Source organism: Gadus macrocephalus, chromosome 9 (genome assembly GCF_031168955.1).
Source record: "Gadus macrocephalus chromosome 9, ASM3116895v1".
NCBI lineage: Eukaryota > Metazoa > Chordata > Actinopteri > Gadiformes > Gadidae > Gadus > Gadus macrocephalus.
Window position 1 is genome coordinate 23113261 of NC_082390.1, and position 26904 is coordinate 23140164.

At 46.2% G+C, this 26904-nt stretch overlaps 1 protein-coding gene across 2 annotated transcripts in view; it reads left to right on the forward strand.

The window, feature by feature from the left end:
- The window catches only part of si:ch211-236l14.4 (SITS-binding protein), a 45851-nt gene extending 34015 nt beyond the window's left edge, over positions 1-11836 (forward strand). For both annotated transcript variants that reach the window (XM_060061531.1, XM_060061532.1), the window contains 6 exons: positions 263-466; positions 961-1223; positions 1500-1636; positions 1989-2110; positions 4181-4360; positions 9693-11836. In XM_060061531.1, the coding sequence (XP_059917514.1) occupies positions 263-466; positions 961-1223; positions 1500-1636; positions 1989-2110; positions 4181-4360; positions 9693-9866 (1080 nt within the window). In that variant the 3' untranslated portion in view covers positions 9867-11836. The remainder of the gene's footprint in view (positions 1-262; positions 467-960; positions 1224-1499; positions 1637-1988; positions 2111-4180; positions 4361-9692) is intronic.
- Positions 11837-26904: the final 15068 nt, after the last annotated feature.

Consider the following 26904-nt stretch of genomic DNA (forward strand, 5'->3'; position numbering starts at 1 on the left):
TCATCGAATGGTTAGTAAAACCAATGAGTGAACAACCTGCTGTTGCAGGTTTGCACTCAATGGCAGCGCCACATTGTGCTTGGAGCGGCGCAGTGTGTGCAGAATGTTCCCACATGGCCCCTCAAACACACTGGTCAGCAGCAACGCAGTCTCACCGCCACTGAGGCATTATCCGAAAATGATCCGCACACAAATTACTCTGTTGTACTACCAACCAGACACACCAACACGGCCTGCTGACCATGACCCCTCTCTGTCTCAGGACCATGACTACCTCACGGGCAGGAAGAGAGGGCTGTCCAAGAGACAGACCAGGGACCTGGGGCTGGTCAAGCTTCTGAACATTTCCATCACCCTCACCCCCTTTCAGAGCATCCACACCGCTCAGTTCCACAGCTCGCTGGCCGGAGGGGGCGGAGGAGAGCAGTACTGGCTCAGCCTGCCCTCTGGCCCCCAGGGACAGCTGGTGAGGAGATATGTCTGTCTGTCTGTCTGTCTGTCTGTCTGTCTGTCTGTCTGTCTGTCTGTCTGTCTGTCTGTCTGTCTGTCTGTCTGTCTGTCTGTCTGTCTGTCTGTCTGTCTGTCTGTCTGTCTGTCTGTCTGTCTGTCTGTCTGTCTCTCTAAACGTTTTTATACTGACAAATATGCTCTCTCTCTCTCTATATATATATATCCGTTTCTATATATCTATCACTCTATCATCTCTCTCTCTCTCTCTCTCTCTCTCTCTCTCTCTCTCTCTCTCTCTCTCTCTCTCTCTCTCTCTCTCTCTCTCTCTCTCTCTCTCTCTCTCTCTCTCACTCTCTCTCTATCAATAGTATTTGTCTATCATTAAGTCTGCCTTGCCCTCATGGAACTCCAGCACTAACATTTGCATTTAAACCCAATAACATTGAGCAGTAAGTTCCAGTGTGATCTAATGAGTCCATGGAGCTTCAGAGAGGTTCTGTTCTTCTCCAGGTCCCAGTGCTGAGTCAGTGGGGGGGGCACTTCTGTGTGAAGCTCAACCTCACCAGCCCTGCAGGGGTGGGCTGGTTCCTGGACAGAGTGGGGGCCCTTCAAGACCTCGTGGCCATGGAGTATGTGCTGCTGGAGGGAGCCGTGGCCGCCCCCCCCGAGGGCCCAGGGCCCCTGCGGCCCCTGGGGGGTGAGCGGTACATCGGCCTTTTGGCGGACGTCGCGGCCCGGATGGGAGAGTCGGCCATCATGACCGCTGGGACCCGGTGAGTGAGGGGCCGCAAGAAGAACAAAGCATGTTTTAAAGACCAATGCGCTGCCATTATTGTTATTATACTATGAATAGATGGTTTTCATTGTCCAAAAAATATGATCTCATCTTTTTTGCTGCATTGTTAGAGAAGTAATAATTTATCATTCATCATCTACCTCTCTTTTTTTTTCTTTCTTCAATGTCAATCCACATTGATTGTCAAAAAACATGAACATGTGATATGGAGGAGAGGATGATGTCCGGGCCTTACCCCATTCTTCCCTCGCAGGACGAGTCACAAGCCTGTGTTTGTGAGGATGCCCGCCCTGCAGTCGGAGTGGGGGCCCCTGGGTCTGAGGGGCCTGATACCCTCGCTGCTGCACCACACGCTCCTCGGATACAACTTCCTTCTCCCGGACGCAGTAGGTAATACTGGGTCTCCTTGTACAACTCCTACTGGTCGTCATTATCATCAATAGGCTAGCACGCCTCACTAAAATCACCAGCATCTATCAAGCATCTATCAACACAGCATCTATCAACACTAGCCTTTCTACATCACTAGCGCTTCTAGTATGGCTAGCATCACATGACTAGCATCACTAGTCTTTCTACATCATTAACATCACTAGCATCACTTGACTAGTATCGTTAGTACCACGAGCATCACATAAATACCATGATTAGCATCGCTAGCATCACGACTAACTACATGAGTTCACATACACGAATGGCCAGATCTTTATTGGGTTTAAACCGTTTTCCGCCCCCCTCCCAGGTGGCTCTCTGTCGGGAGACATGGTGACGGATGAAGAGTTGTTCATCAGGTGGCTGGAGGTGGCTGCCTTCCTCCCAGTCCTCAGCTTCCACACCCCGCCCTGGGTCTACGGAGAGGAGCAGGTAGGCTCCTGTCAGGGGGGCCGTCGGTTGGACCCCAGCTAAGAGGAAGAGTGTGCAAGGCACTTAAAATGAAATGGGTTTACTGTCCTCGCTTATATTATATTAAAAGTCTATATAGTAGTATGCAAGTACATGACCCATTGCTGTAGCAGGGAGGATAGTGCTGCATAGAAAATGAATGAACACCACAATTCTAAGCGTTTTTCTATTGCTGGGATGAGGGATAATGTTTGTGTTTGGGTCGGTGGAGGACTGGTTGTTTTCTCTAGAGCTGCGTTCTCACGCTGTGCAGCGAGATGTTTCCTCCATGGCAACGGGCCAGAAGGTGTGTTTGTGGAGAGGAGCAGGAGGGGACACTGTTCCTAGGACTATCAACATCTCCTGCTCTGCCCTTCTCCTCCTCCTCCTCCCCCATCCTCAACCTCCTCCTTCTCCTCCTCGCTCTCCTCCTCCACTTCCTCCTCCCCCTTCCTCCTCCTTCCCCCTCCTCTGTCTCCTCCTCCCCTTTCCTCCTCCTCCATCTCCTCTCTCTCCTGCTCTTCTTCCACCTCCTCCTCCCCCTTCCTTCTCCCCCCCCTCCTCCATCTCCTCTCTCTCTCCTCCTCTTCTTACTTCTCCTCCTCTATCTCTTCCTCCTCCTTTCAGTGTGTAGAACTAGGGCTTTTCTCCCCGACCTTCAGCCTTTTAATGGCCTTCCAGTCCAGTCCACTCCTGCATTGGTCCAGTGCAGTCCAGGCCGGTCCAGTCTAGTCTTGTCCAGTCCAGTACAGGCCAGGACGGTCCGATGTACAACCCAGATTCCAGGGGCTCTCAGATACAAATATGTTTCCCACTGTAGAGAAAATACTCCGGCTGACCCTTTGTCCCCTGATTTTCCTACGTACCCCACACTCCCACCCCTACACACACACGCACACACAGACACACACACACACACACTCATACACCCACACACACACACACACATACACTCCCAACCCTACACACACCACACATACACACTCCCATCCCTACACACACACACACAAACACACACACACACACACACACGCATACTCATACACACACACACACACACACACACATACAAACACGCACAAGTACACGCGAACAGGCAAACCCACATGCATGCACACACACACACACACACACACACACACACACACACACACACACACACACACACACACACACACACACACACGCACTGCTCAGCTCCCTCCTGACCTCACCTGTGGAGGGGGTCCATCTGGTGTGGCTTAGGGTCTGTCGCGGGGAGTTATGACTCCACTTTGCACCAACCAAAATGAAGCTGACTTGGAAAAATACTTTATTATGGCAATTAAAATGTCCGTTCCAAACTGACAAGTTTGACACGGTTTGGAGGATTTTACACAAAAGTAAAGCATTTCTCTGGTCTAAATGATTTAATTTGAATGTGGCACCTTCATTGGAAAATATGCTGGTTGTAGACTAATGACATTTAAAGGTCACGTTGAAACGTATATAGCACTAAAACCACATATAGCACTGAAACCACATAAATGCCTGGCTCCTCAATAAGTCTCTGTCCAGGTCATGATTCTGAATCTATTCCCCCAAATGTTTTCTATCTGCTTTTGTTATAACACACGCTATGCTGGATGCGGTCAGGGTTCCTGTTAGGCAGGGGACATGGGGGACGATGTGACCCCAGGAATACAGAGTTATTTTGAGACAGACAGGACACGAGGACAACGCTGAACCACTAAGTCAACAACAAACCGCTCTTTGGTTTTGGCCCTCGGAGAGATTGAACCAGTTCAGAAAATAACATTGTCTTTGCCCACTGATCTCCAAACACACAGAGTAGCTCCAGCCAGATGGTCTGAGTTAAATAGCCACTGATACAAGAACTAAGAACTATAGAAACATAAGAACAACACTTTTAGTTCATAACCAGTTTCTGCTCAGTCACACGAGATGTTAGCCTATTGAGATTCCAGTCCTGCACAAGATACAAGGTTCACCTGCCAATATGAACAATAACAATGATGGTTTCCTCAACCTACGGCCTTGTTTTGTATGTAGGTGCTGAACCTGACCCGATCCTACATCTCGCTGCACCAGGACCTGGTGGTCCCGCTGATAGAGAAGTATTCAGAGGAGTGGCTGCTCACCAGGCACCCCATCTACCGGCCCATGTGGTGGCTGAACCCAAACGACCCTGCAACCTTCACCATCGACGACCAGTTCCTCATCGGAGACGAGGTAGGAAGACCTCCTTTTAATAATGCAAAGCCTGACGGCGGATGAGCTCAAACCCGCGACAACAGGGAGGTTTCACCTTCTTTCGCTTTATATTTGTTTCAACCAATCATGTTGGGGTCTGGAGTCCGGGATCAGTAACGTATAGGGGTACCGGCCCTCATTGGTCAACTGTAATAAAGAGCATGAAATGGTTTCAAACCAGCTCAGCATACTTAAAGAATACCCTTCTGAAAGCTCCATCCAGGTGCACCATTGAGTTTTCCTTTCAATAGAATATCTAAGTCAGGGGTCGGCAACCTTTGTGACATGGAGTGCCAGTTTGAAATTTTATTCTCAACAATAACAGTATCTGTATTCTTAACAAAATAGCCACATCAACATTTCAAAGACTGAAAAACAGCTACACATTTAAACTAAAACTAGTGTAGGCTGAGGCAACATCAAATTATCAGATGCCTACCAGACAGTGTGATCCCTGGCCCTGCTTTGCTTGACTGAGCTCTGTGATCTGTGTCTTGTAGTTAGTTACTTTGAGTTGCAAACATGCCCCAGATTGCTCCGTTGTTAACCAACTGCGGGTGGGGCTGAGCACATGTTTCCTGTGTGAGAACACCTGCTCACAGAGATATGTTGACCCGAAGACTGACAGCAGCGCCAGTGCAATGCCCCGGAGACAGCTGAATTTCTCAGGTGCAAATGCCCAGCATGTGACGATGTGGGCTCTGTGATCTTTCACTGGTGTGGCTTCCAAACTGTTTTCTGAGCTCCGCAAACTTGGTCACCCACAGTGTTGAGCTCTTCAGCTCAATCAGCTGCATTTCCATGTCCTCAGTATCCATCCAGTCGATTAGAGTAGCATCCAAATCATGCCCATCAAGCTGTCGGGCTTGATCAAGATAGAGAACATTGGTCTGTACCTTTTAAAATCCACAAATCGCGTCGTGAACTACGCCTCCAGCACACGCATGTACGCGGTTATTTCAGCGGTGTTGATGTTGCGCAGGGAGGACAGCTCTCTCAGGTGTCGGAAGTAGCGGAATGTGGAGGTGGAAATGTCATCTGAGAATACTGCCAACTTACCGACAAAAGCCGTCCATGTCTCAAACATGTCCAAAACAGTTTGTCCTGCACCTTGCAGTCTGAGATTGAGCACATTCAGATGTCCCATAATGTCCGCCAGAAACATAAGTTTAACAATCCATTTCTCGTCCTCCAGTTCGGGATACTTTTTGCCCTTTTCAGCCAGAAAGGCCTCGATAGCATCAAGACAGCTGACAAATCGCTCCAGAACTTTTCCGCAACTCAGCCATCTCACTGCTGAGTGGAGAGGCAGATCTGTGTATGCGCTGTCCAGCTCCTCGAGCAGGGACTGAAACTGCCGATGCGTCAGTGCAGATCGCTTCACTATAAAGTTAATAATCTTTGTCACCGTGGCCATAACTTCATTGAGATCGGAATTTGACATTTTTGCATGATGTATTATGCAGTGGAGTTTCATGATGGGGTGGCCAACTTTTTCTTCTATCAGTTTGACAGCTCCCTTGTGTCTCCCAACCATAGCGGGGGCGCTGTCTGTGGTCACTGCCAACACTTTTCTGATGTTAATCCCTTGTTCTTCAAAAAGTTAAATTAATGCCATGGCTACATCTTCACCTTTTGTAGTGTCAGGCATTGGCTTCAAGCAGCATAGTTCCTCTCTGACAGTTGAATCACAGTACCTTGCCATGACTGCCAAACGCGGAATGTCATTCACATCCACGCTTTCTTCAAGTGCAATAAAATTGAATACCACAGCATCTTTTAATCCAGCTGTTTGCTGAGCTCTGACATTTTCAGCCATTTCATCAATATGTCGCTGAACACTTCTAGCTGACGTGGGAATGTCCTTTATTCGTGACTTGATCGTTTCTTTATTTGGCAAGCTTTCAAAAAGAGCATCTGAGCAACTGAGAAAAGCCTCCTTAAAGGGACACTGTGTAAAAATTACTCCCATCTAGTGGTACAATTGTATATTGCATTCAAACTAATAGTGCTCGCTTGTCCAAAAACTACGGTGGGCAGTATGTGCCAAGAAGCTGTGACATGACACCTACTAGGCTACCTCATCGAGTCATTCGAGTGATGATGAGGTTCGTGGACAACTGGACAAATTAGATGGACAAATCAGATCAGGTTTATTGACCAAGCATTCTTACAGACAACGAACTTGACTCCAGCAGTTGTGGACTTTCCAACATGACAAATAACTATACAGATGATAAATAACAGTAGGTCATTTAATGTCAGATTACATAAAATGTCATAACATAAAAGTTGACATAGCCTTTGGTAGTCTTGGAGTTACCGATAATCAAAACAATAATTCCTATAATGCGTGCGGCTGAGCACGCATCCTAATCAACGCATTGTAACCCGTTGATTTCAACAATGTAACAGTATTCTAAATACCAACAATTTACATTGTAACTAACGGAATCAAATCAAAATCAAATCAAATCAAATCAAATTTATTGTCATTTTGTTGATTGAACAACAAAACGAGAAGGCGTTTCTCACGGATCAAGATCAACATACATTTCAAACAAACAAACAAACAAACAAACAAACGTCCCAATGATGAATAAATAAATAAATAATAAATAAAGTCCAGTGAGAAGATCTGGGACGCTGGTGCATTGAGCATCCTGACAGCTTGAGGTAGGAAGCTGTTCCGCAGCCTGGTTGTGGAGCATCTTAAGCTGCGATAGCGTTTCTTGGAGGGTAGGAGCTGAAAGAAGCTGTTCAGTTTGTTTACGTCCACCCCGTCTCTGTTGCTTCCTCCTCCGGGCAGTTGCGGGCACGGTGTCACAGTGTCCGTTAGTATCCTGTGTTTGCGTAGTATGTCTAGATGCCAGCGAATGCCAGTGATGTTACTCGCTCTCAATGTCCTAATGTTTAATATTGTTTCCCTGTCATAAACTACGTTCGTCGTAGGACGTCTCACACTCAAACATTCAATCTCAATCTCACAGATCTCAAGAGGGGCCGCTGCGACTGTGCGCGCCGCCAGTTAGTCGCCCTGGCAACGAGTTTACTTCCTCGTCTCCTATCCTGTTCCTAATTCCTCCTCTCGATCTTCTTTTCCTCCGTATTGTCTTCTTTATCAGAGTTGTTGGTATGAAATCCAGTTGTTCGGGTGATAAATCAACTGTCTCGCAAGCGAGTTGAAGCTCCAGAAGGTCCGCTCTAGTCTAAGTGCGTCTCGGTGGATTTGGATACGTGGTGACCACAGCAGAGAATAAACCTCCATAACTTGATGAAGAATGGCTTTTGAATTCCTCCAACGCATTTGACAGTATCCATAAGTCATAAGAATATTGTCACGATTTAAACTCGACAAAAATGTGAAAAAGTAAATTAAATATGTAATAAAGTAGCCTTTCAATGACGAGTCGCTCAAACATAGCGCCCCGCATCTCGTTGCCATGAAAAACCATGTTATACATGCTTTGCTTGCACATCGTCGTTTTTTTGGCGACGATGATTCCTTCTCCTGTGGCGTGGCATAACTATGGTCTTTCAAAAAAATGCGGTGCATGTTCAAATTTGCCTGTAAAACTCGTCTCGCTAAACTAAGCTCTGTTCCACCGACCGTCACGCTGGCTCAGAGTGAAAACGCGTTTGCAATTCCTGTACGACGTAGTGCTTTTTGACCCTCTCGGCAGCTCATAGACCGGAAGAAAATGGAAGCCTCCATGAAGCTTACCCGTCCTATGTAACCATATTGATATTAATATTAATTATTCTTCGCTCAGGAGGATAAGTGAGATTTTTGGCAGAGATAATTTTACACCAATGAGGACTTATTTATGAATGAATATGTTGATTTGAGGTAATAAATTACTCAAAATATTACATAGTGTCCCTTTAATAAATTCGCCATCTGTAAACGGCTTCCCATGCTTTGCAATGCAATGCGCAATGCGATAGCTTGCTTCTGTCCCGTGATCTTTAGCAGTGGTAAAAACCTTAAAGGAGCTAGCTTTTTTTCATATCTGGACACAGCACGTTTGATTGACTACTTTGTCTGCTTGATATTAGAAGGTCTTCTCGTGCTTTGTCTCAAAATGACGCTTAACACTTGACGTTCTGCACACAACATTCTCACAGCATAAAGTGCACACAGCACGGTCCTTCACAAACACAAAACCAAACTCTTGTATCCAGCAGCACTGGAATGGCCTAGTTTTAGCTGCAGCGGGTGTTGCCATTGTTCACAATATCACGCTCTGTCATTCATTCATATGTCAGCACGAAGACAGCGGACAGTGCGCTTGGTCACGTCACACACTTTGATCTGAAATTCTCCCGCTGCAACCTGACCAATGGCCACACTCCAACATCAAATCCAGTGGTGTCCTCCGGGTCCTAGTGCCGGCAGACAAAAGCCGGCTTTTTTTTAATTCTTTTTTTCAAACGGGACAGATAAAGTGAGTATCGTAATAACACTGAGGTGCCGTGTCAGTGTTTATTCTGCGGCGTGCCACAGGTTGCCGACCCCTGATCTAAGTGATGAAAAAGCCCACACTTTGCCGTTTCTGGTGTCCTGGCCAAGGCTCGGTTCCGTCCCCTCCAAGAGGTTCTGCTGTCCCGTAGGAGCCCTGCCGGGTCCCAGATTAGAGACGAGGGCACTGGATGGTGGTTCTGGGGGCCAGAGTTGGGTTGCACCTGTCAGCAGACGGTAGGTGCACTTTATACGCAGAATCGTCAGCGAGCGATATGAGAACTGGTGTCGGGCATCGTAACCAGAGGTCGTGTTTATCATGCGGTGCGAGCTCCTGCACATCCCAACTCCATCTTCCCCCGGGAGCAGGGTTGTTAGGGAGCAGGGTTGTTAGGGAGCAGGGTTGTTAGGGAGCAGGGTTGTTAGGAAGAAGGGTTGTTAGGGAGAAGGGTTGTTAGGGAGCAGGGTTGTTAGGGAGAAGGGTTGTTAGGGAGCAGGGTTGTTAGGGAGAAGGGCTGTTAGGGAGCAGGGTTGTTAGGGAGAAGGGTTGTTAGGGAGCAGGGTTGCCAGCCGTCCAGGATTTCCCTCAAATCTCCTTTGTTATTATCTGATAAATGGTTTGCATTTCCCTGGCCACAAAATGTCCCGGGGTTTGGTTTTCTCACAATAAATAGTGTTTATGATAAATAAATACTGTTATTGCTGTTATAAAATAGAGCCAGGAGTGAGATTAAACATCTAACCTGTCGCTGGGCTCCTGGAGCTCAGCGGTTCAGGTTGAGCAGTTCAGCGCCTTCATCAGACACTAGAGCCTCTGATGGAGGCGTCGGGGATGGTGTTGGCTTGCAGGTGCTGGTGGCGCCGGTGGTGGAGCGGGGTGCGATGCAGAGGGACATCTACCTACCTGACGGGGGCTTCCAGTGGCAGGACAGCCGCAGCGCCGAGGTGTTTGACGGCGGGACGCTGCTACAGGACTACCCGGTGGCCCTGGACCAGGTGGCCGTGTTCTCGCGGAGGAGCTGAGTCACCTGACAAGCCAAAGTCACATGACCCGCCCCATGGGGTTGATCTTACTTTGTTCTTTGTTAAGCCGTGCTATTTTCAACTGGCACTTTTCCACACAAAAGAAAGACCATTGACCGTGTCTTAGGACTCGATCTTGAGATTTAAATATATATGTATATATAAATATATACATATATATACATACCTTTATATATATCGATTTTTATACTTGCACTTTACAGTACAAAACTATTTGTATTTTTCACTGTGAGGTTTTTTTCTTTGTTTTTCTAAATCAGTTTTACCTCTTTTTAATGTGTTTGTTTGCTTTTAGTTGTATTCAAGGGACAGAGAAAGGTCTCTGTGTTTACATACATCCATCTCTACAGTCTTTAACCCTTCAGCTGCAGCAGCGCCTCTACAGGTGGAGCTGAGCTAGCTCCTCCTGGTCTTCAATCCTCTCACGACCAAATAAGTAATACAGAAAACAAGGACAGTTGGAGAGTTGGACGAGGGAGGACCCTTCTGGGCCCTCACATGAACATGACCCTACCTTCTTACCACTTGTTGTGACCATTGGAAAGGATTTTACTGGAACTTTCTCGAGCAAAAAGGCTGTTGTATCATAAATATACCTCAAGTTTACTACCGCTTCCCACCAGACAATCAGCACTTATTCTCTGCTTTACTAATCCAGAGAAAGATTCAACATACAACTCTATTTGCCGGATTCAACTTATTATATAGCCTATTGTAGGCCTGTATGTAGGCACAATTGGTAATAGTTCTGCTAAATAATGTGAAACATGTGGATATTTTACAGTAGTTGGAAATTTCAAGTTCAGAAAGTGAAAATCCTGCCCTGTTTTGGCCCCACCTCACACCTGATTTCATTTCTCGTTGGCTGCTGCCTAACGAGCAAATGAAGAGGTTTGACTCCAAATACTGGAATGGATTTATCCAAGTTTGGATTCTGGAATCTCTACCTCTGTTTTTTCTGTTGTCTTTTTTAGGATCATCTGAGCATTGTTTTTTGGTGACTGTTTCTCATTGAAGAGCCTGCACTCCTGTTGTGATGCTGAGGAATTTGATGAGTGCCAATTGAAGTGCTAAAGAAAGCCCGCAATGACACCTCAGATGCGGGAAAGAGATAAAAATAACATTGGGGAATCTTAGCTCCACAATACAATCGTATCTATCATAGCAGGCCTCTGCAGTGCACATCGCTTACAACTTCAGAAGGTGTTCCTTGAAACGAGATGTATGATGTCGTGCTGTGTAAACAGGCATCTTTGGTAAGGACAAAACTACTTCAACCATTTTCCCCACTAGAATGAAGAGTGCCTAGAGCTTGATGCTCTTAAATGTATGGTTTTGCGCTGACAATGTTTGATGTCATGTTGCCAGGACTCACTCAACCCTCGGCTAAAATTATGAGTTCAACAATGAGACCATTTGTTTATGTCTATTTTGTCATTCTGGGACCCCCTTAATCACACTACGAACAAACACAATTTAATTGATCGCTAATCGATTTTATAGCATTGATCCTAACAAGTTTACTGTGTATCAATGTTCTACTGAAGCTTAACGAATCACCCCTAGTCTTAACGTTTTGCAGTGGGCTGCAAACCACCCCAACGTCTTAATCTTTCCTAGAAGCAGAACAAACAATGTATGGAATAACTGTGATTTCCTTCGGTGTAAAGAGCCTTTCTGGTCGCCGATGGCATGTGCTTTCTATTGAACGCTTTGCAACTTGAACTGGCAGACAGAACATCATGGGACTCCTTATTCCGCTGGATGAGGTGAGCGCCTTCTGAGCCTCTGTCTCTGTGCTACTCTTAAAATCGTTTTTTTGCTGAATTGCAGTATCAGCAATGTACATATTACGATGACTGTGCCATTACAAGTGTCCTTCTCTTCTGTAAATCACAGAACCTCTAATTGACAATGTTGCAATAAAGTTTACATTTTCTTACCACGAACATTAGACACATTCTCTCTCTGGTATCATCCCTGTGTTTAATGACATTTAGGCCGATATACCGTTATTTTTGTAAGATATTTTATATAGTTTAGATAGAGCTAAATGTCCATATTTGTTAAATAATAGTTGATGTGTCTTTATACATGTCTGTGATTCCAATACTAATTGCACCTTAACCCCAATGAAAACATTATATTAAATGTTTAAAGGAGAGTTTAAAGGAGATTCTCAGAAAAATGACCTCACAGAGGTCCCGCCCCTTCCCCTCATGTGGCCCTTCCTTGCATGCCCCCCCCCCCCCCTGAGCTGCTGTCCACTCTGGGGCTCCGGGTTCTTCTCTGCAACTCAATACAGTCGAGAGCGGCGCCAACCCAACCCCCCCCCCCCCCCCCCCCCAGACACACACACACATACACACTATTCATCTGACCTCCCCACCACCCCCAATCCAACCTTCCAGAGGAGCGTCCGGACACCGCCTGCCAGGGGGCTTGTGACCAAGACATGTTGATGAAACATCGTAAAGTGGGTTTCTGAAAGGGCCGATTTAAGAGGAACGACAGAGACTGAAAGCACGTTGGATCCTTGCTTTATTATTAGAATATTATTTTTATGAACCCTTTATGGAGAATGACTTATAGAGGGAACCACCAGTACCCATAACACGTCCCAGCAAACCCCAGGAGTCAGAAAAGGGTATCCCCTCTCCTGGATGAATGAATATAAACCAGGTCCAGCAACATGGCCACCCTGCCGTCCCTCGCTGCTCAACGGCTCAGTGGATCCAACTGGCACGGCCCAGAGCAACCCCGGCCCAATGACTTATTTTAGAAAGTGCAAGTCAAGGGGTTAAGTTTCAGCGTCTGCTCTGATCAGTGAATGGGTTTCCCAGCTTGCCTCTAACCAGAAGGACAACTCAATAGCCTGCTATGCTGCCCGGAATGGCCTGCTGGTGGAAGCCTGCACTCAGCAATGGTGTTTTTACCTTCACACACTTACGATTTGTGTTGTCGTAAGGTTGTAACTAAGTGAACTCATATGGAATAGAGCCCACATCTTGTCATTGTAATAATGATAGACACTTATATCAGAGCTGTTAGGTTGGTTGTCACACAGAGGGATGCGTGTGAAATCGATCCCCATCGCCCTGCTGCCAAACGGCAGGTTCACATGTTGATAAACCGCGAGCAGGTCCAGGGAATTCAGGCCTTGAAACACAAGCCAGCCAATGCAAGCTTAGCTAGGGGGTGACATGGGGGCTCGGAAAAATTGTGGAGTGTGTTTGCGTGTGTTTTCGCATGGCTTTGTGTGTCACACTTTTTTAAGCCAATATGGTGGAGTGATTGAATAAGCGTAAATTGGGAAAGGGTCAGGTGAACTGACTTCCTTCTTCATCTCTCCTGGGAAACCTGGCCCTTAACCACACCTTTAAATTGCTAGGGTTTGATGTGAGGGTGTCCCTGGGCCAGAGAAAGCAGGTAAGCACCGGATCAGCCCCAGCTAGTGCAAGGCTAACACCTCACCACTAGGAAGAGACCAGAGCATTCACTTAAATTTTCGCACTTCAAAATGGAAATCATTAAGGAAAATAACATTAAATGTTCTCAGAAGTTAGGAGTTGAGTGAGCAATTTGAGGAGGGGCAATGCGGATGTTCGTTACAAATGCTGACACCCGTCAGAAATGCGCACGCTGTATAGCGCATTTCTTACATGCTTTTCCTGCTATTTGATGATGGGAAAACCCATTAAACAATTAGCCTCACTTAAAGTAGAACAAATTACTGCACTTAACGCTCTTCTCTGCTGCAAACATGTCTGTTTACAATTTTTTCGTCGCTCAGTGATGTGTCACCCGTTTCGTTGCTCTGATTGGTTGTAGGTCTATCCAATAGTGTCCAGAGGGATGTGGTCTGCGTCCCCTTGGTGAAACCCCTTGGAAATCGAAAATGAACAGAAAGGTTCGAGACGAACTGCAGTTTGCAGTTCGTCTCGCGATGCCATCCTATTTAACTAGGACTGTTTAATAACATAATAAAGACCACGAATCAGAAGAAAAAAATGCATTAGCTAAGCTATCGTGTACAGTTTTATTAAATGTCGATTGAGAATAAACGAGATGGGAATCAAAGTGGAGAATAAACCAGACAGGAAAACTAGACCAGACAAGGGTGAGTGAGAGGTATGGTGTCACATTTATGGAGATGGTTAAAGACATGTCATTCTATGGCATAGTCCCATGAAACTTCTTGATGGGGTCACGTCTGTCACAATCTGTCCCTATTAGAGATGCGCGGTTGGCGGTTGCAGCCGCGGACTCCGCGGCTAAACCGCGGATCGGGTGGATGACGCAACAAAAAATAACATTTTGGTTAAATTCGGGCCGGTGGCGGTTAAACCAATAAAAATAAAAATATAAATTCTTCTTTATATTCTTAGATCTTCCAGCGGTGAATTATATTTGATAATTCACTGTTGCTAAGCAGATCGCTGTCAAGGAATGTGGATCTTTTTCTTTTGTGGTAACAAAATTTGTAAAATTGGTCAAAAAACGTTGGTGCGGATGGATGGCGGATGGATGAGACGTTTGTGATGCGGTTGCGGATGAAATAATAGCCCGTCCGCGCATCTCTAGTCCCTATCACGACAATTACCATTATCTAATAGCTTATCCGCTAACGCTTTATATTAAGGTCCTTGAAATATGCCTATCGCTATTAAAACCCTTATATGCTTATTAGCATTAATTTGTGTTAATAAGACTATATATAAGTGTTAATAATAACATAATAAACATGTTTATTGTGAGATTATAAGACTTTTATAAGCAATTATAAGAAACTTTTTAACTATTTATTGATTGCTTAACACAATTAATAATAGTCTTATTAGTTACTTATAGTTGTTAATAAACGCATTACAAACCCATTTATTGAGTCTTACAATGTTGAGTGATTGTGAGTGATTTGTTTGGTGCCTCATATCAAATGCTTTAAAGGCTTTTATTTTGAAGGTTATGAAACCAGAAGTTCTGTTTAAGCGAGTGGTTGATGACTTGATGCTTATACCTGACGAAGTGTTTGACGAACATTTGGAAAACATGGATAAGAGGAAAAGGTCAGAACTGGAGGACTCTTCTGGTAAGTTTAAGAATATAATGCTCAAGTAACGTTAGCTGGTTCTAGCTAGCTAGCTGTTTGCTAGCGAACATTTTTGGCTTACATTACTTTTCTTCAGAGGCTATGGCGTGCTAATGTTGAGCTATCGATTAGCTTATGCTATCATATGAAACTATGTAACCAAACGTATCTAATTCTAACAGTTGTGTCATGAATCCATGTCTAAATGGCTAACTGCTAACTGTCTATTGTGGTCAATGTTCTTTGTGTTTCTTTATACATGTAACCCTCATGAAATTAGGGCTACTAACCTCAGGAGTAGTTAAAGTTATTGCCTAAAGAGGGCAGTATGCGTGCCGTTCAAGGGAACTTCCCACAAATAAGAAACCCCTTTGTCCTCCTAAGATTTCCCATGAACTTGTTGAAAGAAGCTCCTGGATTTCGACGACCAACTTGAGAGTGTCAACTGAAGTGATTGCAATAGAATATCTGATACGGGAGACTCCGTATCAGATATTAGAAGAATCAGATTCCTTTGAATCTGACTTGAACCTGATTTGCTTATCAAGACATCAGACCCCAGTCCTGCCCATCAGGTAGACAGGTAGTAAGGTAGTTTAGAGATACAGTATACATAAAGACCCCAAACTCATGGAACCTTCAAGCACACACCATTTCATTGGACTAAATGGACTATGTCCTGGAACTTTACATTACACACAATGAAAGGACTGAGTTATCCAACAAGAAACAGACAATTTCTACTATTCTACTCTTATCTACTCTTTTTTATCATTGCTTTATATTGTGGTTCTTGCATGAACGATTGTGAAGCAATAAACTGGTCATTTGTTCAACTTTTTTTTATTAGGCTGCCTCACCATCAAATCTAGGTAGATATTTTGAGCTAAATAACTACTGATGAACCTCAGTTCAAAGACTCAGTAATAGTGGAGTTCACATCAGGTGAGCCCATTTAATTTTTTAGTGCCTATTTGCCATGCCAAAGGCCTACTAGTAAACCAGATGTAACCCACCCCATTCAACTTCTCTCCGAGGTGGCACACAAAAGCTCAAGCTTAACTGACTCTTACTTAGCTGAACTTAAAGACAAAAAATGCAAAAATGACATTGCAAGCTCAGGATAGTTGCAAACACCAAAGAGAGGATTGGCTTAATGACTCTCAAAGGGAAAGGGCCACAAGTTATACGAGCTTAAGAAAGAGTCCTTATAGAAGGCTTTGTGAAAGCTAACATTGCCAGTGAGGGTGCAGTCATTGAACAGCCCAAAACACCTTTCCTTCCCGGAGGAATTCTTGTGGAGTGCTGCCTGGACACCTTGCCAAAACAACACCCTCATAAGCTACACGTCTGGGTTAGAAATGAAGCTGAACATGACATAACAGACTGACATAACACTTAACTTGTCTGCCTCACACAGAGACACCAACAATATGTTATGCTGTGCTGTCACCACTCAGCCAGCAAGTGAACCCAAAGAGGCTGATCTCACGTTTGTCTTTGCTGATTCTTCCCTAATTCAAGAGTGGAAAGATAGAGTAACACAGAGTCTTAAGGCTTATGCTGACGTCTTTGCCCAACATGACCTGGACTTCGGGCACGCGTCCAAGGTGAGACATCATATAAACCTGAAAGACGAGACACCCTTCAAGCAAAAGTCTCTAGACCAATACACCCAACGATTATGAAGCCATGAGGAAACAGTTGCAAACACTAGTCGATGCACAAATTATCCGTGAATCAGAATCGCCGTACTCCTCTCGAATAGTCATTGCCGCAAGATAATAGAGACATACGTCTATGTGTGGATAAGCACACTTGAGGAGCATGAAGCCCGACTGCTAAAAGTTCTTTAGCAGTTACGAGAATATGGCCTCAAGCTCTTCCCATCTAAATCTCGTTTCTTACAAAGCTCAGTACGCTACTTGGGCCACATTGTCTCAAGTAAAGGAGTTGAGACAGATCCTGAGAAGGTCAGTGCTCTCAGAACCTGGCCTAGACCTCAAACTCTGAAGAAACTCAAGTCATTCTTAGACTTTGCAGGCTACGTTCACCTTTTTGTAAATTACTACCCAAACATCGTCAAGCATCTGAACGACAAACAACTCACTAAGGGCTATCCAACGTACAAGAAGGATAAAAATAGCAAGTCTTACCCTGGAGTTTACTTCAACATCAAAGAACCCTTTCCGGATTGATGGACGCCTGCATGCCAAAGAGCTTAGTCATTGAATAACTCACCTCTGCACCTGTACTTGGATTTAAAATGTGAATCATTGTTTATGCCAGCAGAGGGCTCTCACCTAGTGAGAAGCGATATCCAGCCAACAAGTTGGAATTCCTCATATTAAAGTGGTAAATTGGTGAAATCTTTCACGATTATTTATACGGAAACACATTCGCCATAACGGACAACAATCTGTTGATGTAAAAACTGAAGTAACCTAAACTGGATGCAGCCAGGTACCGCTGCTTGGCAGCACACTCCACTTTCAATTTTAACATCAGATACAGCGCTGGGAAGTGCAACCAGGACGCTGATGGCCTTTCCAGACGGCCTCATGATGGTCTTTGTTACGGCCACTGATGTTTTTTGCTGCATTCATGTTTCTCTCTGTTATGTGCAGGTGCCAGTCGTTAACAATTCATCATCCCGCCTCTACCAACCAGCTTCCACCAATCACCTCATCAGTTTCCAGCAAGGGGAGGTCTGCCACACACATAAAAGCCAGTTTGACTTGTCTCTCTCTCTCTCTCTGTCTTTTTGGTCCTGTTTGTGGCTGGTGGACAGGTTTTGCAGTGGTATTGTTAGAGCATTTGATTATATATTTATACACGTACCTAAGATATATATATATTGTACCCTAGCTTTCCTTTCTCCTCCTGCTGGCACCAATTGTGAACCCCTTTGTTAGTTCCCCCATGTTTTGTTCTTTGTGGCTACCTTGCGGCCTTGGGACAGGTAAGACAGAGGCCTCTATACATTTACAACATGCATTGCTTTTCTTTGTTTAAAAACACTAGGTTAGGAGTAGTGATGGGCATGATTAATCGACGATCGACTAATTGATCGTTAAGAATTTCGTCTATTACGTAAATTTTTCATTGATTAAACGAATGCAGTGTGCAATTAAACATTTTACCACACGGGGGCAATATTTAAATTTGCGGCTCCTCCCCCGCAATAAACATCCCACTTTGAACGGTGAACTCTTTACACCTAGCAGCTATAAAAAGCTATAAAAACTACAAAATGACTTAATGAAGGCTTAGTGGAAAATGCGTCGACTTTGGCTCAGCCTGGCTCCGCCCTCTTCCGCTACGTAGCTAAGATGGCTGCCGTTGAGTACGAAAAATGTACATCGCCACACACTTCGCGATTTGACCGTTTTCAGTACACTTATTTTCGCCCGATCTGAATCGGAACGCCCTACGTACTCAAACTTAGGCTAGTAAGTACGGATAGTATGGATATTGGAACACGGCGATGTAATCATGAATCGGACGAGGCCACAGCGAAGTCTGTGTGGGACCATTATGATTTAAAAAATTGGGGAGCACTATAGGCCTACCACTCAAGGCGAGGTTATCATCGAAGCAGAAAAAAAGAACTTTCTGAGCCCCTGGATTGTGGAAAGAAGTTCCCCCGCCTTGCCAAGTTAGCACGGAGGTATTTGTGCATCACGGCAACGTCGGTCCCCTCAGAGCGGGTGTTTTCGGCGGCTGGACTGACGGTCACCAGGCTGCGGTCGCGTCTGACCCCAGAGCATGTCAACATGCTCATCTTTCTGAACAAAAATCCGTGGACTGGTTGGTTAAGTTATAACATGATTGTTTTTTTTATATTATTGTTATTATTTTGGGACGAAACTAGGGTTGTGTTTACTTTTAGTTATGTTTATGAGCACCGGCTTCGAGCTGCATGCTCCGTTGCTTAGAGCAGAGTAGCGGATAACTAACGGATCTGGTTTAACTGAGTTGTTCATCTAATAATAAAGATCCCAATGAGGAAAACACGCTGCTTTTGTATTTTCATTTCATTTTGAATATAGCATATAAATACTTAAAGGGACACTGTGTAAAAATTACTCCCATCTAGTGGTACAATTGTATATTGCATTCAAACTAATAGTGCTCGCTTGTTCAAAAACTACGGTGGGCAGTATGTGCCAAGAAGCTGTGTCATGACATCCAATACTACCTCATCGAGTCATTTGAAACTGCATTGAATAATTAGTGAACCTAATGATGTATGAGTAATTATTCCTCGAGCAAGATAGTGAATTATTTCAGTCATCATTCACGCTAGCTCAGAATGAAAACGCCTTTGCATTTCCTGTAGTGCTTTTTGTCCCTCTCGGCAGTTCATAGACCGGAAGAACATGGAAACCTCCATGTAGCTTACCCGTCCTATCTAACTACATATTAATTATTCTACGCTCAGGAGGATAAGTGAGATTTTTGGCAGAGATAATTTTACACCAATGAGGACTTAATTATGAATGAATACGTTGATTTGAGGCAATAAATTACTTAAAATATTACACAGTGTCCCTTAAGTAATAGGCTATCACACGAGAGGGAGTGCGTTGTATCAGCACGGCTGTGATTGTGCCGAAGATAATCACAGCTGTGCTGATATTCACTACAACAGCATGACCTCGAGTGTGATATTGCTTTTATACAACAGTTCTACAAGCACCATTAATTAGTTAACATTTGTTTGTTTATTTAATTATTTATTAGGCACGGCCAGTGGCGGTTTTAGGCACGGGCGAACCAGGCAGCCGCCCGGGGCGGCATATTTGTGGGGGGCGCCAAATCACATGGGGGGCACCACGAGCAGTACAAAAAAAAACCGCGCTGCGTAGCGGTTATCAATGAAGTACGACATAACTGGCTGCAGGCGCACACCTGCTCGTTGAGAAGGTGCCGTGCACAGACGGAATGAAACCCCCACTGAAGTCCGTAGGTTCACGATACAACACCACCCCCCCCCCCCCCCCCCCGCTTGTAGGAAGTCTTGCCCGGGGCGTAACTGGACGTAGAACCGCCACTGGGCACGGCCAACATAAATGGATCCGCGACTGGGACAGAACTGTTGCAAAGCAACACACACACACACACTAGCTAGCAGAACATAAACAGCGGAGTGATACATGTATAGTTAAAAGTCCCGGGGCTGTTATACGTGGTCGGAAAGCTAAATTTTAATGTAATATATTAACGATCAATCGACTAATTCATCGTTAATTCTCCCGACGATCGACTAAGACAAATTAATCGAATGCCCATCCCTATTGTCCCCACCACTTCTAAAAACAAACTGACGCCCTTGTCTAGACTGAACCTGATTCCCTTATCAAGAAGACATCAGACCCAAGTCCTGCCCATCAGGTAGACAGGTAGTAAGTTAGATTAGAGATACAGTACATATAAGACCCAGAACTCGTGGAATCTTCAAGCACACACCATTTCATTGGACAAAATGGACTATATTTTGTCCATTCAAACAGCCATTCTGGTGAAGTAGGACCGGTCTTAAACGGGCCACGAATTTCGGCTAATTTGGCTTTTTGGATTCTGGAAATGGAAGACTACAGAGAGTATCAGAGAGACTTTAAGGTTGGCAAAAATTTGCAGAGTCGGCCTGACCCAAAGCAATCGTTATCTTTATTCGGCTCCCCCACTTCGGCCTTGGAAGGCTGATATCTCTCCTCTCCCCTGGTTGTTATGCAGACGGATGCCCTGCCACCCTTCCCCCCACCCTCCACCTCCTGTGAACTTTGTCTCTGGTCGGAACTCTTCGAGGTCGTCTCCATGGCGACGGCCGTGTCCTCGTCACCAGCATCAGACGGGAGAGACACTGTTGAGTCCATTGGAGATGGAGTCCTTGAGCTCACACACACACGCACACAAGACAGATTACACATACACCCCCTGGACTCACCGCCTACTGGACTCCCTCCCCCTCCCCTTCCCTCGTTGCAGCACAGTATGCCGCGAGTGATGTGATGCGCCTGTTGGCTGCGTCCGCCTCCCGGTGTCTGAGTTGTGACACCTCTCCTCCCCAACTCCCTTCCCCCCTCCCATATGTGTTTGTGATGTTTTTTGATGTGATGCTTATGTGTTGAGGTGTTTTTTTTGCTAATCCCTACACTGTGCCCCCCTTAAAGGAGCATAGTTTGGGGTATTGACAATTTTTTTTTTTTCCTCGTTACCCTCTTGTTTAGCTTTTTAAACTTTCTTATCTAACGCGGGCTGCATGGTTCTTGTTGAACAAGCGCCTGACAGTCTCTCCGTCCTGTCTCCCCACACTGTCTTTTATGTTTCTTGGACGGAATGTAACTGGTAATTTCGTTGCTCTGTAACATGTGCAATGACAACAATAAAATTCTATTCTATTCTATTCTATATCCTGGATCTTTACATTACACACACTGAAAGGACTGAGTTATTCTACAAGAAACAGACAATTTCCAAACAACCTACTCTTCTTTTTTCATTTTTCATTGCTTTATATTGTGGTTGTTCCATGACGATTATGAGGCAATAAACTGTTCATTTGTTCAACTTAGGATACCTCTCCTTCGAATCTAGGTAGATATTTAGTGCTTTTTATACTACTGGCCCCAGAGAAGCGCTACATACAGTAACAAGAAAGACCAGCCAGAAGTATTCTTAACCATCCCCTGAGGCCATGGAGATGTCAGACTCGGATTCATCTGAGTCTGTTTAATTGAAATGTTGATGTTCAAGATTATTTTCATCAAAGTTCTGGAGTTTTCAATACTAACATTGTATTTACAGTATGTTGTTTCTTTATTTTATCAACCTTGACAACATATAGTACTCATTAACTGTTAATAAGTGTATATTAAAGGACTTATTAACTTAATAAGCATTGTTCCCGCTTTAGATCCCGTATCTGCAAAATCCATAATTAACTGTTTAATAAAGGACTTATTAACCCTAATAAGCATTTGTAAACCGTAGTAAAGTTTTTACAATGACATAATAGTTAAGTTAGTAAGACTCAATATATTGGTTTGTAATGTGTTTATTAAAGGTCCCATGACATGCTATTTTATGTATTCTTTTTAGTGTAGGTATTAGTGGGCAACTAACACAGTATTCAAAGACGTTCCCGAAATTCAGCCGTGGTGCAGAGTTACAGCCACTCCGAGCCAGTCGCACATTGAGCTTCCCCCAAATGCGCTGTTTTGGTGTATGTAGCTATAATGCAAATGAGGAGGAGCGAGGCGGGTCAAGGAGGAGGGTGGGGGTGTGGCCCTGAGCAGCTTGCAGCCGCGGTACCATGCGCTCTGTTTACAGTGGATGTATCGCAATGGCGAGGCGCACACAGCCTTTAGCCGTGTTCTGTAAATATTCTAGAACACACGGGAGTCCTGGAGCTCTATATCTAAATATTATCATATAGCCTACATAGATATCTATATCATATAATATATATTATAACGGCCAAAAGCTGTGTGAGCCGATATTATGAATCTCAAACGACCGCGTTGGGTTCTCCGACGTTCCTGGTTCTTCAACGTCCTCATCAATGTGAAGTAGACTGAACCGCGACAAGGAGGAGAAAGGGATTGTTGCCGGGCAGCGCTTAGGCACCTCAGCCTCCGGCGGTGGTCCCTCAGCGGGTCTCAAGCTGGAGACATTAGCCACCAACAATCCCTTTCTCCTCCATGTCGTGGTTCATGTTCTTGAGGGAGTCAAAGCCAAAGTTCCTTCCCCCCAATTCATTCTCAACCTTGGCTGAGATAGATAACCCCCAATACGAGTCTCGTTGTAGAAATACCAGAGACGAGAGTCCGACAGAACGGTTATCCAAATAACAAGGAAGTGTACAACACTTGCGTTACAGTCCTGGAGCTCTATATCTAAATAATATCATATAATACATAGAAATCTATATCATTTAATACATATTATCGCGGCCAAAAGCTGTGTGCGCCTCCAGACGATATAATGAATCACAAACGACTTTGTCGGGTTCTGCGACGTCTCTGGTTCTTTCACATCAACCTGAAGTCGACTGAACCGCGCGCTGCCTGCTGCCGGCTGCCCGCTGCCGGGCGATGGTGCCTCGCGGCAACCGGCGGCATGACGCAGTTCATGTACTTCAGCCAGTCAAAGCCAAAGTCCCTTTCCCCCAATTCCTTCACAACCATGGCTGAGATAACCCCCAATACGAGTCTCGTTGTAGAAATACCAGAGACGAGAGTCCGACGCACCATAACGCCAAAAGCAGAACGGTTATCCAAATAATAAGGAAGTGTACAACACTTGCGTTACAGTCCTGGAGCTCTATATCTAAATAATATCATATAATCCATAGAAATCTATATCATTGAATACATATTATCACGGCCAAAAGCTGTGTGCGCCTCCAGACGATATTTGAATCACAAACGACTTTGTCGGGTTCTGCAACGTCTCTGGTTCTTCCACTTTCACATCAACCTGAAGTCGACTGAACCGGGCGCTGCCCGCTGCCGGGCGATGGTGCCTCGCGGCAACCGGCGGCATGTCGCAGTTCATGTACTTCAGCCAGTTAAAGCCAAAGTTCCTTTCCCCCAATTCCTTCTCAACCATGGCTCAGATAACCACAACAACAGTCTCGTTGTGGAAATACAAGACACGTCAAAGAACCGACAAGAAACACTTGCGTTAAAGTGTGTGTATTCACACACACACACACACACACACACACACACACACACACACACACACACACACACACACACACACGTGGCGCTCGCACGGTCGAGTCTCATTGGCGGGCCAACGTCTCTGGGCGGGCCAGGCAGAGTAAGGGGAGGAGCTGAGATTCCTGATGACGTCATGAATACAGACATTCCAAATCAGCGCACTTGAGCCTCCGTTTTTTCAAAGGCGAGCAGAACAGCTAGTGCTCGTTTTACACCAAACGCAAGTTTTAGCCATTGGGGGACCATAGGCAGGCTAGGGGAACTCATATTTATGTTAGAAAACCTCATAAAGTGAGATTTTCATGTCATGGGACCTTTAACAACTATAAGAAACTCATAAGACTATTATTAATGCTATTAAGCAATCATTTAATAGTTAATTAGTTTCTTCTAAGTGCTTATAAAAGTCTTATTACCCACAATAAACATGATTATTATGTTATTGTTAACACTTATAGAAAGTCTTATTAACACAAATTAGTGTTAATACGTACATAATAAGGGTCTTATTATTCTTAGTTTTTAACGGATTTAATATATTTAAAATGATTGTTTTTTTGTATATATATTTCTTGTATGTGATGCTTTCTTTTATTTTAAATGTTGTACTTGGCATTGTGAATCAACAGGTTTAAGTGAAGTTGAAGGTTAGTTTTCCACGCCAATAAAGCTCTTCAAATCTTTAGATCCCTTTAAAGAACTAGACCTCAGCAGTAAAGGTGATCCACATTTGACACTGCACATATTCTTCGTGTCAGAAAATGACCCCCTGCTGAATCTGGGATTGTACATCTGTTTCATCCTCTTCCCCACTGCAGTGTTACCGCAGGCTTAGTTCATCTAGCATAACCAAACAATCTTGAATATAAACATGATGATTCTAGTTTAATTTAGTCCAATGTGTAAGGATGCATTCAAATATTTGGATTAGATGATAAACAGACAGCAGAAGATAAACAGGAAAAAATCGACAACACAAGCGTGTTTGGGACCTTGCCTCTTAGCAATGTGTGGCATCCCGCCACGTGGTCCTCGGCCTGGACGGGCCCGGGGTACCGTGGAGGACGGGGTGTACCACCCCCACCCACCAGCCGGCGATGGAGAGCAGCCCTTTCGGCACCCCAATCAGTGTGATTGGGGGACACCTGGCCGAAAGCACCGGAGCCATATTAAAAGGAGGACCAGCACAGCACAGCACGGCTCGGGAGACCAGGAACAAGGAAGAAGGAAGCGCTCGGGTCCACGAGCAGCGAGAGGCCCACGGAGGCCCTAGAGACTGTCTCCTTCGTTGGATTTAAGTTGTGTATAATAAATGCCTTGAATGGCTTTAACCTTGGATAAACGCGTCGTTTGTACCGGTAACCCGGCTCATTCAAGGAGCGGGTTGCCACATATGGTGGAGAATGCAGGCATGAAGATCCCACTACGACCCCCCGCAAGAGACGCTGCTGCCGCCGCAAGAGACGCTGCCGCCGCCGCAAGAGACGCTGCCGCCGCCGCAAGAGACGCCGCCGCCACCGCAAGGGACGCCGCCGCCGCCGCAAGGGACGCCGCCGCCGCCGCAAGGGACACCGCCGCCGCCGCAAGGGACGCCGCCGCCGCCGCAAGGGACGTCGCCGCCGCCGCAAGGGACGTCGCCGCCGCCGCAAGGGACGTCGCCGCCGCCGCAAGGGACGCCGCCGCCGCCGCAAGGGACGCCGCCGCCGCCGCAAGGGACGCCGCCGCCGCCGCCGCAGCGGGAGAGAAGGCCGCAGCGCGAGGCCGGGACGGGGCTGCGCCGCCGGCCGGCGCGGACGTGGGGACGGGTCGGCCCTGTATGCTGGCGACCTGCTGGGCGCAGGGAACATCTGGTAGTCCGACCATCCCGGTGCGGGTGATGAACCAGGACACGCAGGCCCTCCTGGACACCGGCAGTGCGGTTACCCTCCTTCGCCCCGACCTGGCGGGTGGGAAGGCAGGGGAGCCGATGGAGGTGGCCTGCGTCCACGGGGACACCCGGACCTACCCCACGTGTCACGTGGTTGTCCGCACCACACACGGTGTGTTTACGATCCGGGCGGGGATTGTCCCCCACCTACCGGTCCCCGTGGTAATCGGGAGGGACTGTCCGACTTTCCGCCGGTGGTGGGACCCGGTACTAGAGTCCCGGGGCAGGAGAGATGCGGTCGCCGCCGCGGCAGGAGAGGCAGCTGCCGCCGGCGCAGCGGGAGACGAGGCGGCGGGAGACGACGCGGCCGGAGACGACGCTGCCGGAGACGACGCTGCGGGAGACGACGCTGCGGGAGACGACGCTGCCGGAGACGACGCTGCGGGAGACGACTCGGCCGGAGACGACGCAGCCGACGCGAGGGACGCAGCCGGCGCCGCAGGAGACACCCGGCCCCGGCGAGACACCGTCCTGGGCGGGTCCCTCGGCTACCTGGGGCTTGGACAAAGGGTGGAGGAGTGTGGCATCCCGCCACGTGGTCCTCGGCCTGGACGGGCCCGGGGTACCGTGGAGGACGGGGTGTACCACCCCCACCCACCAGCCGGCGATGGAGAGCAGCCCTTTCGGCACCCCAATCAGTGTGATTGGGGGACACCTGGCCGAAAGCACCGGAGCCATATTAAAAGGAGGACCAGCACAGCACAGCACGGCTCGGGAGACCAGGAACAAGGAAGAAGGAAGCGCTCGGGTCCACGAGCAGCTAGAGGCCCACGGAGGCCCTAGAGACTGTCTCCTTCGTTGGATTTAAGTTGTGTATAATAAATGCCTTGAATGGCTTTAACCTTGGATAAACGCGTCGTTTGTACCGGTAACCCGGCTCATTCAAGGAGCGGGTTGCCACAAATGCTACATTGGTTCAGAAGATTAGTTTACATTCAGGAAGTCAGCGGGGACAGGGACAGGGTTCATGACCCAGCCTCACCGCAGGAGACAGCCCACGTGACTAAACAGCCTTTAAACACCTCACAATAATGATGCTCACGTCTTGCAGTAACTGATCTTGAGATGCCCCACACCTCTCAGAGATGATTCTGAGCAGTCGAGGAAGTTCATTGCCTGGTCATTAGTGACACAATCGGGGGAATCTTACATCACCTGTAATCCCAACAGAACTACAATATAGGCAACACAAATAATCAGAATATACATCAACTACATGAATTCTAAATCCTCTAAGCAGTGGCTAAGCGCAAACTATACCGTCACCCT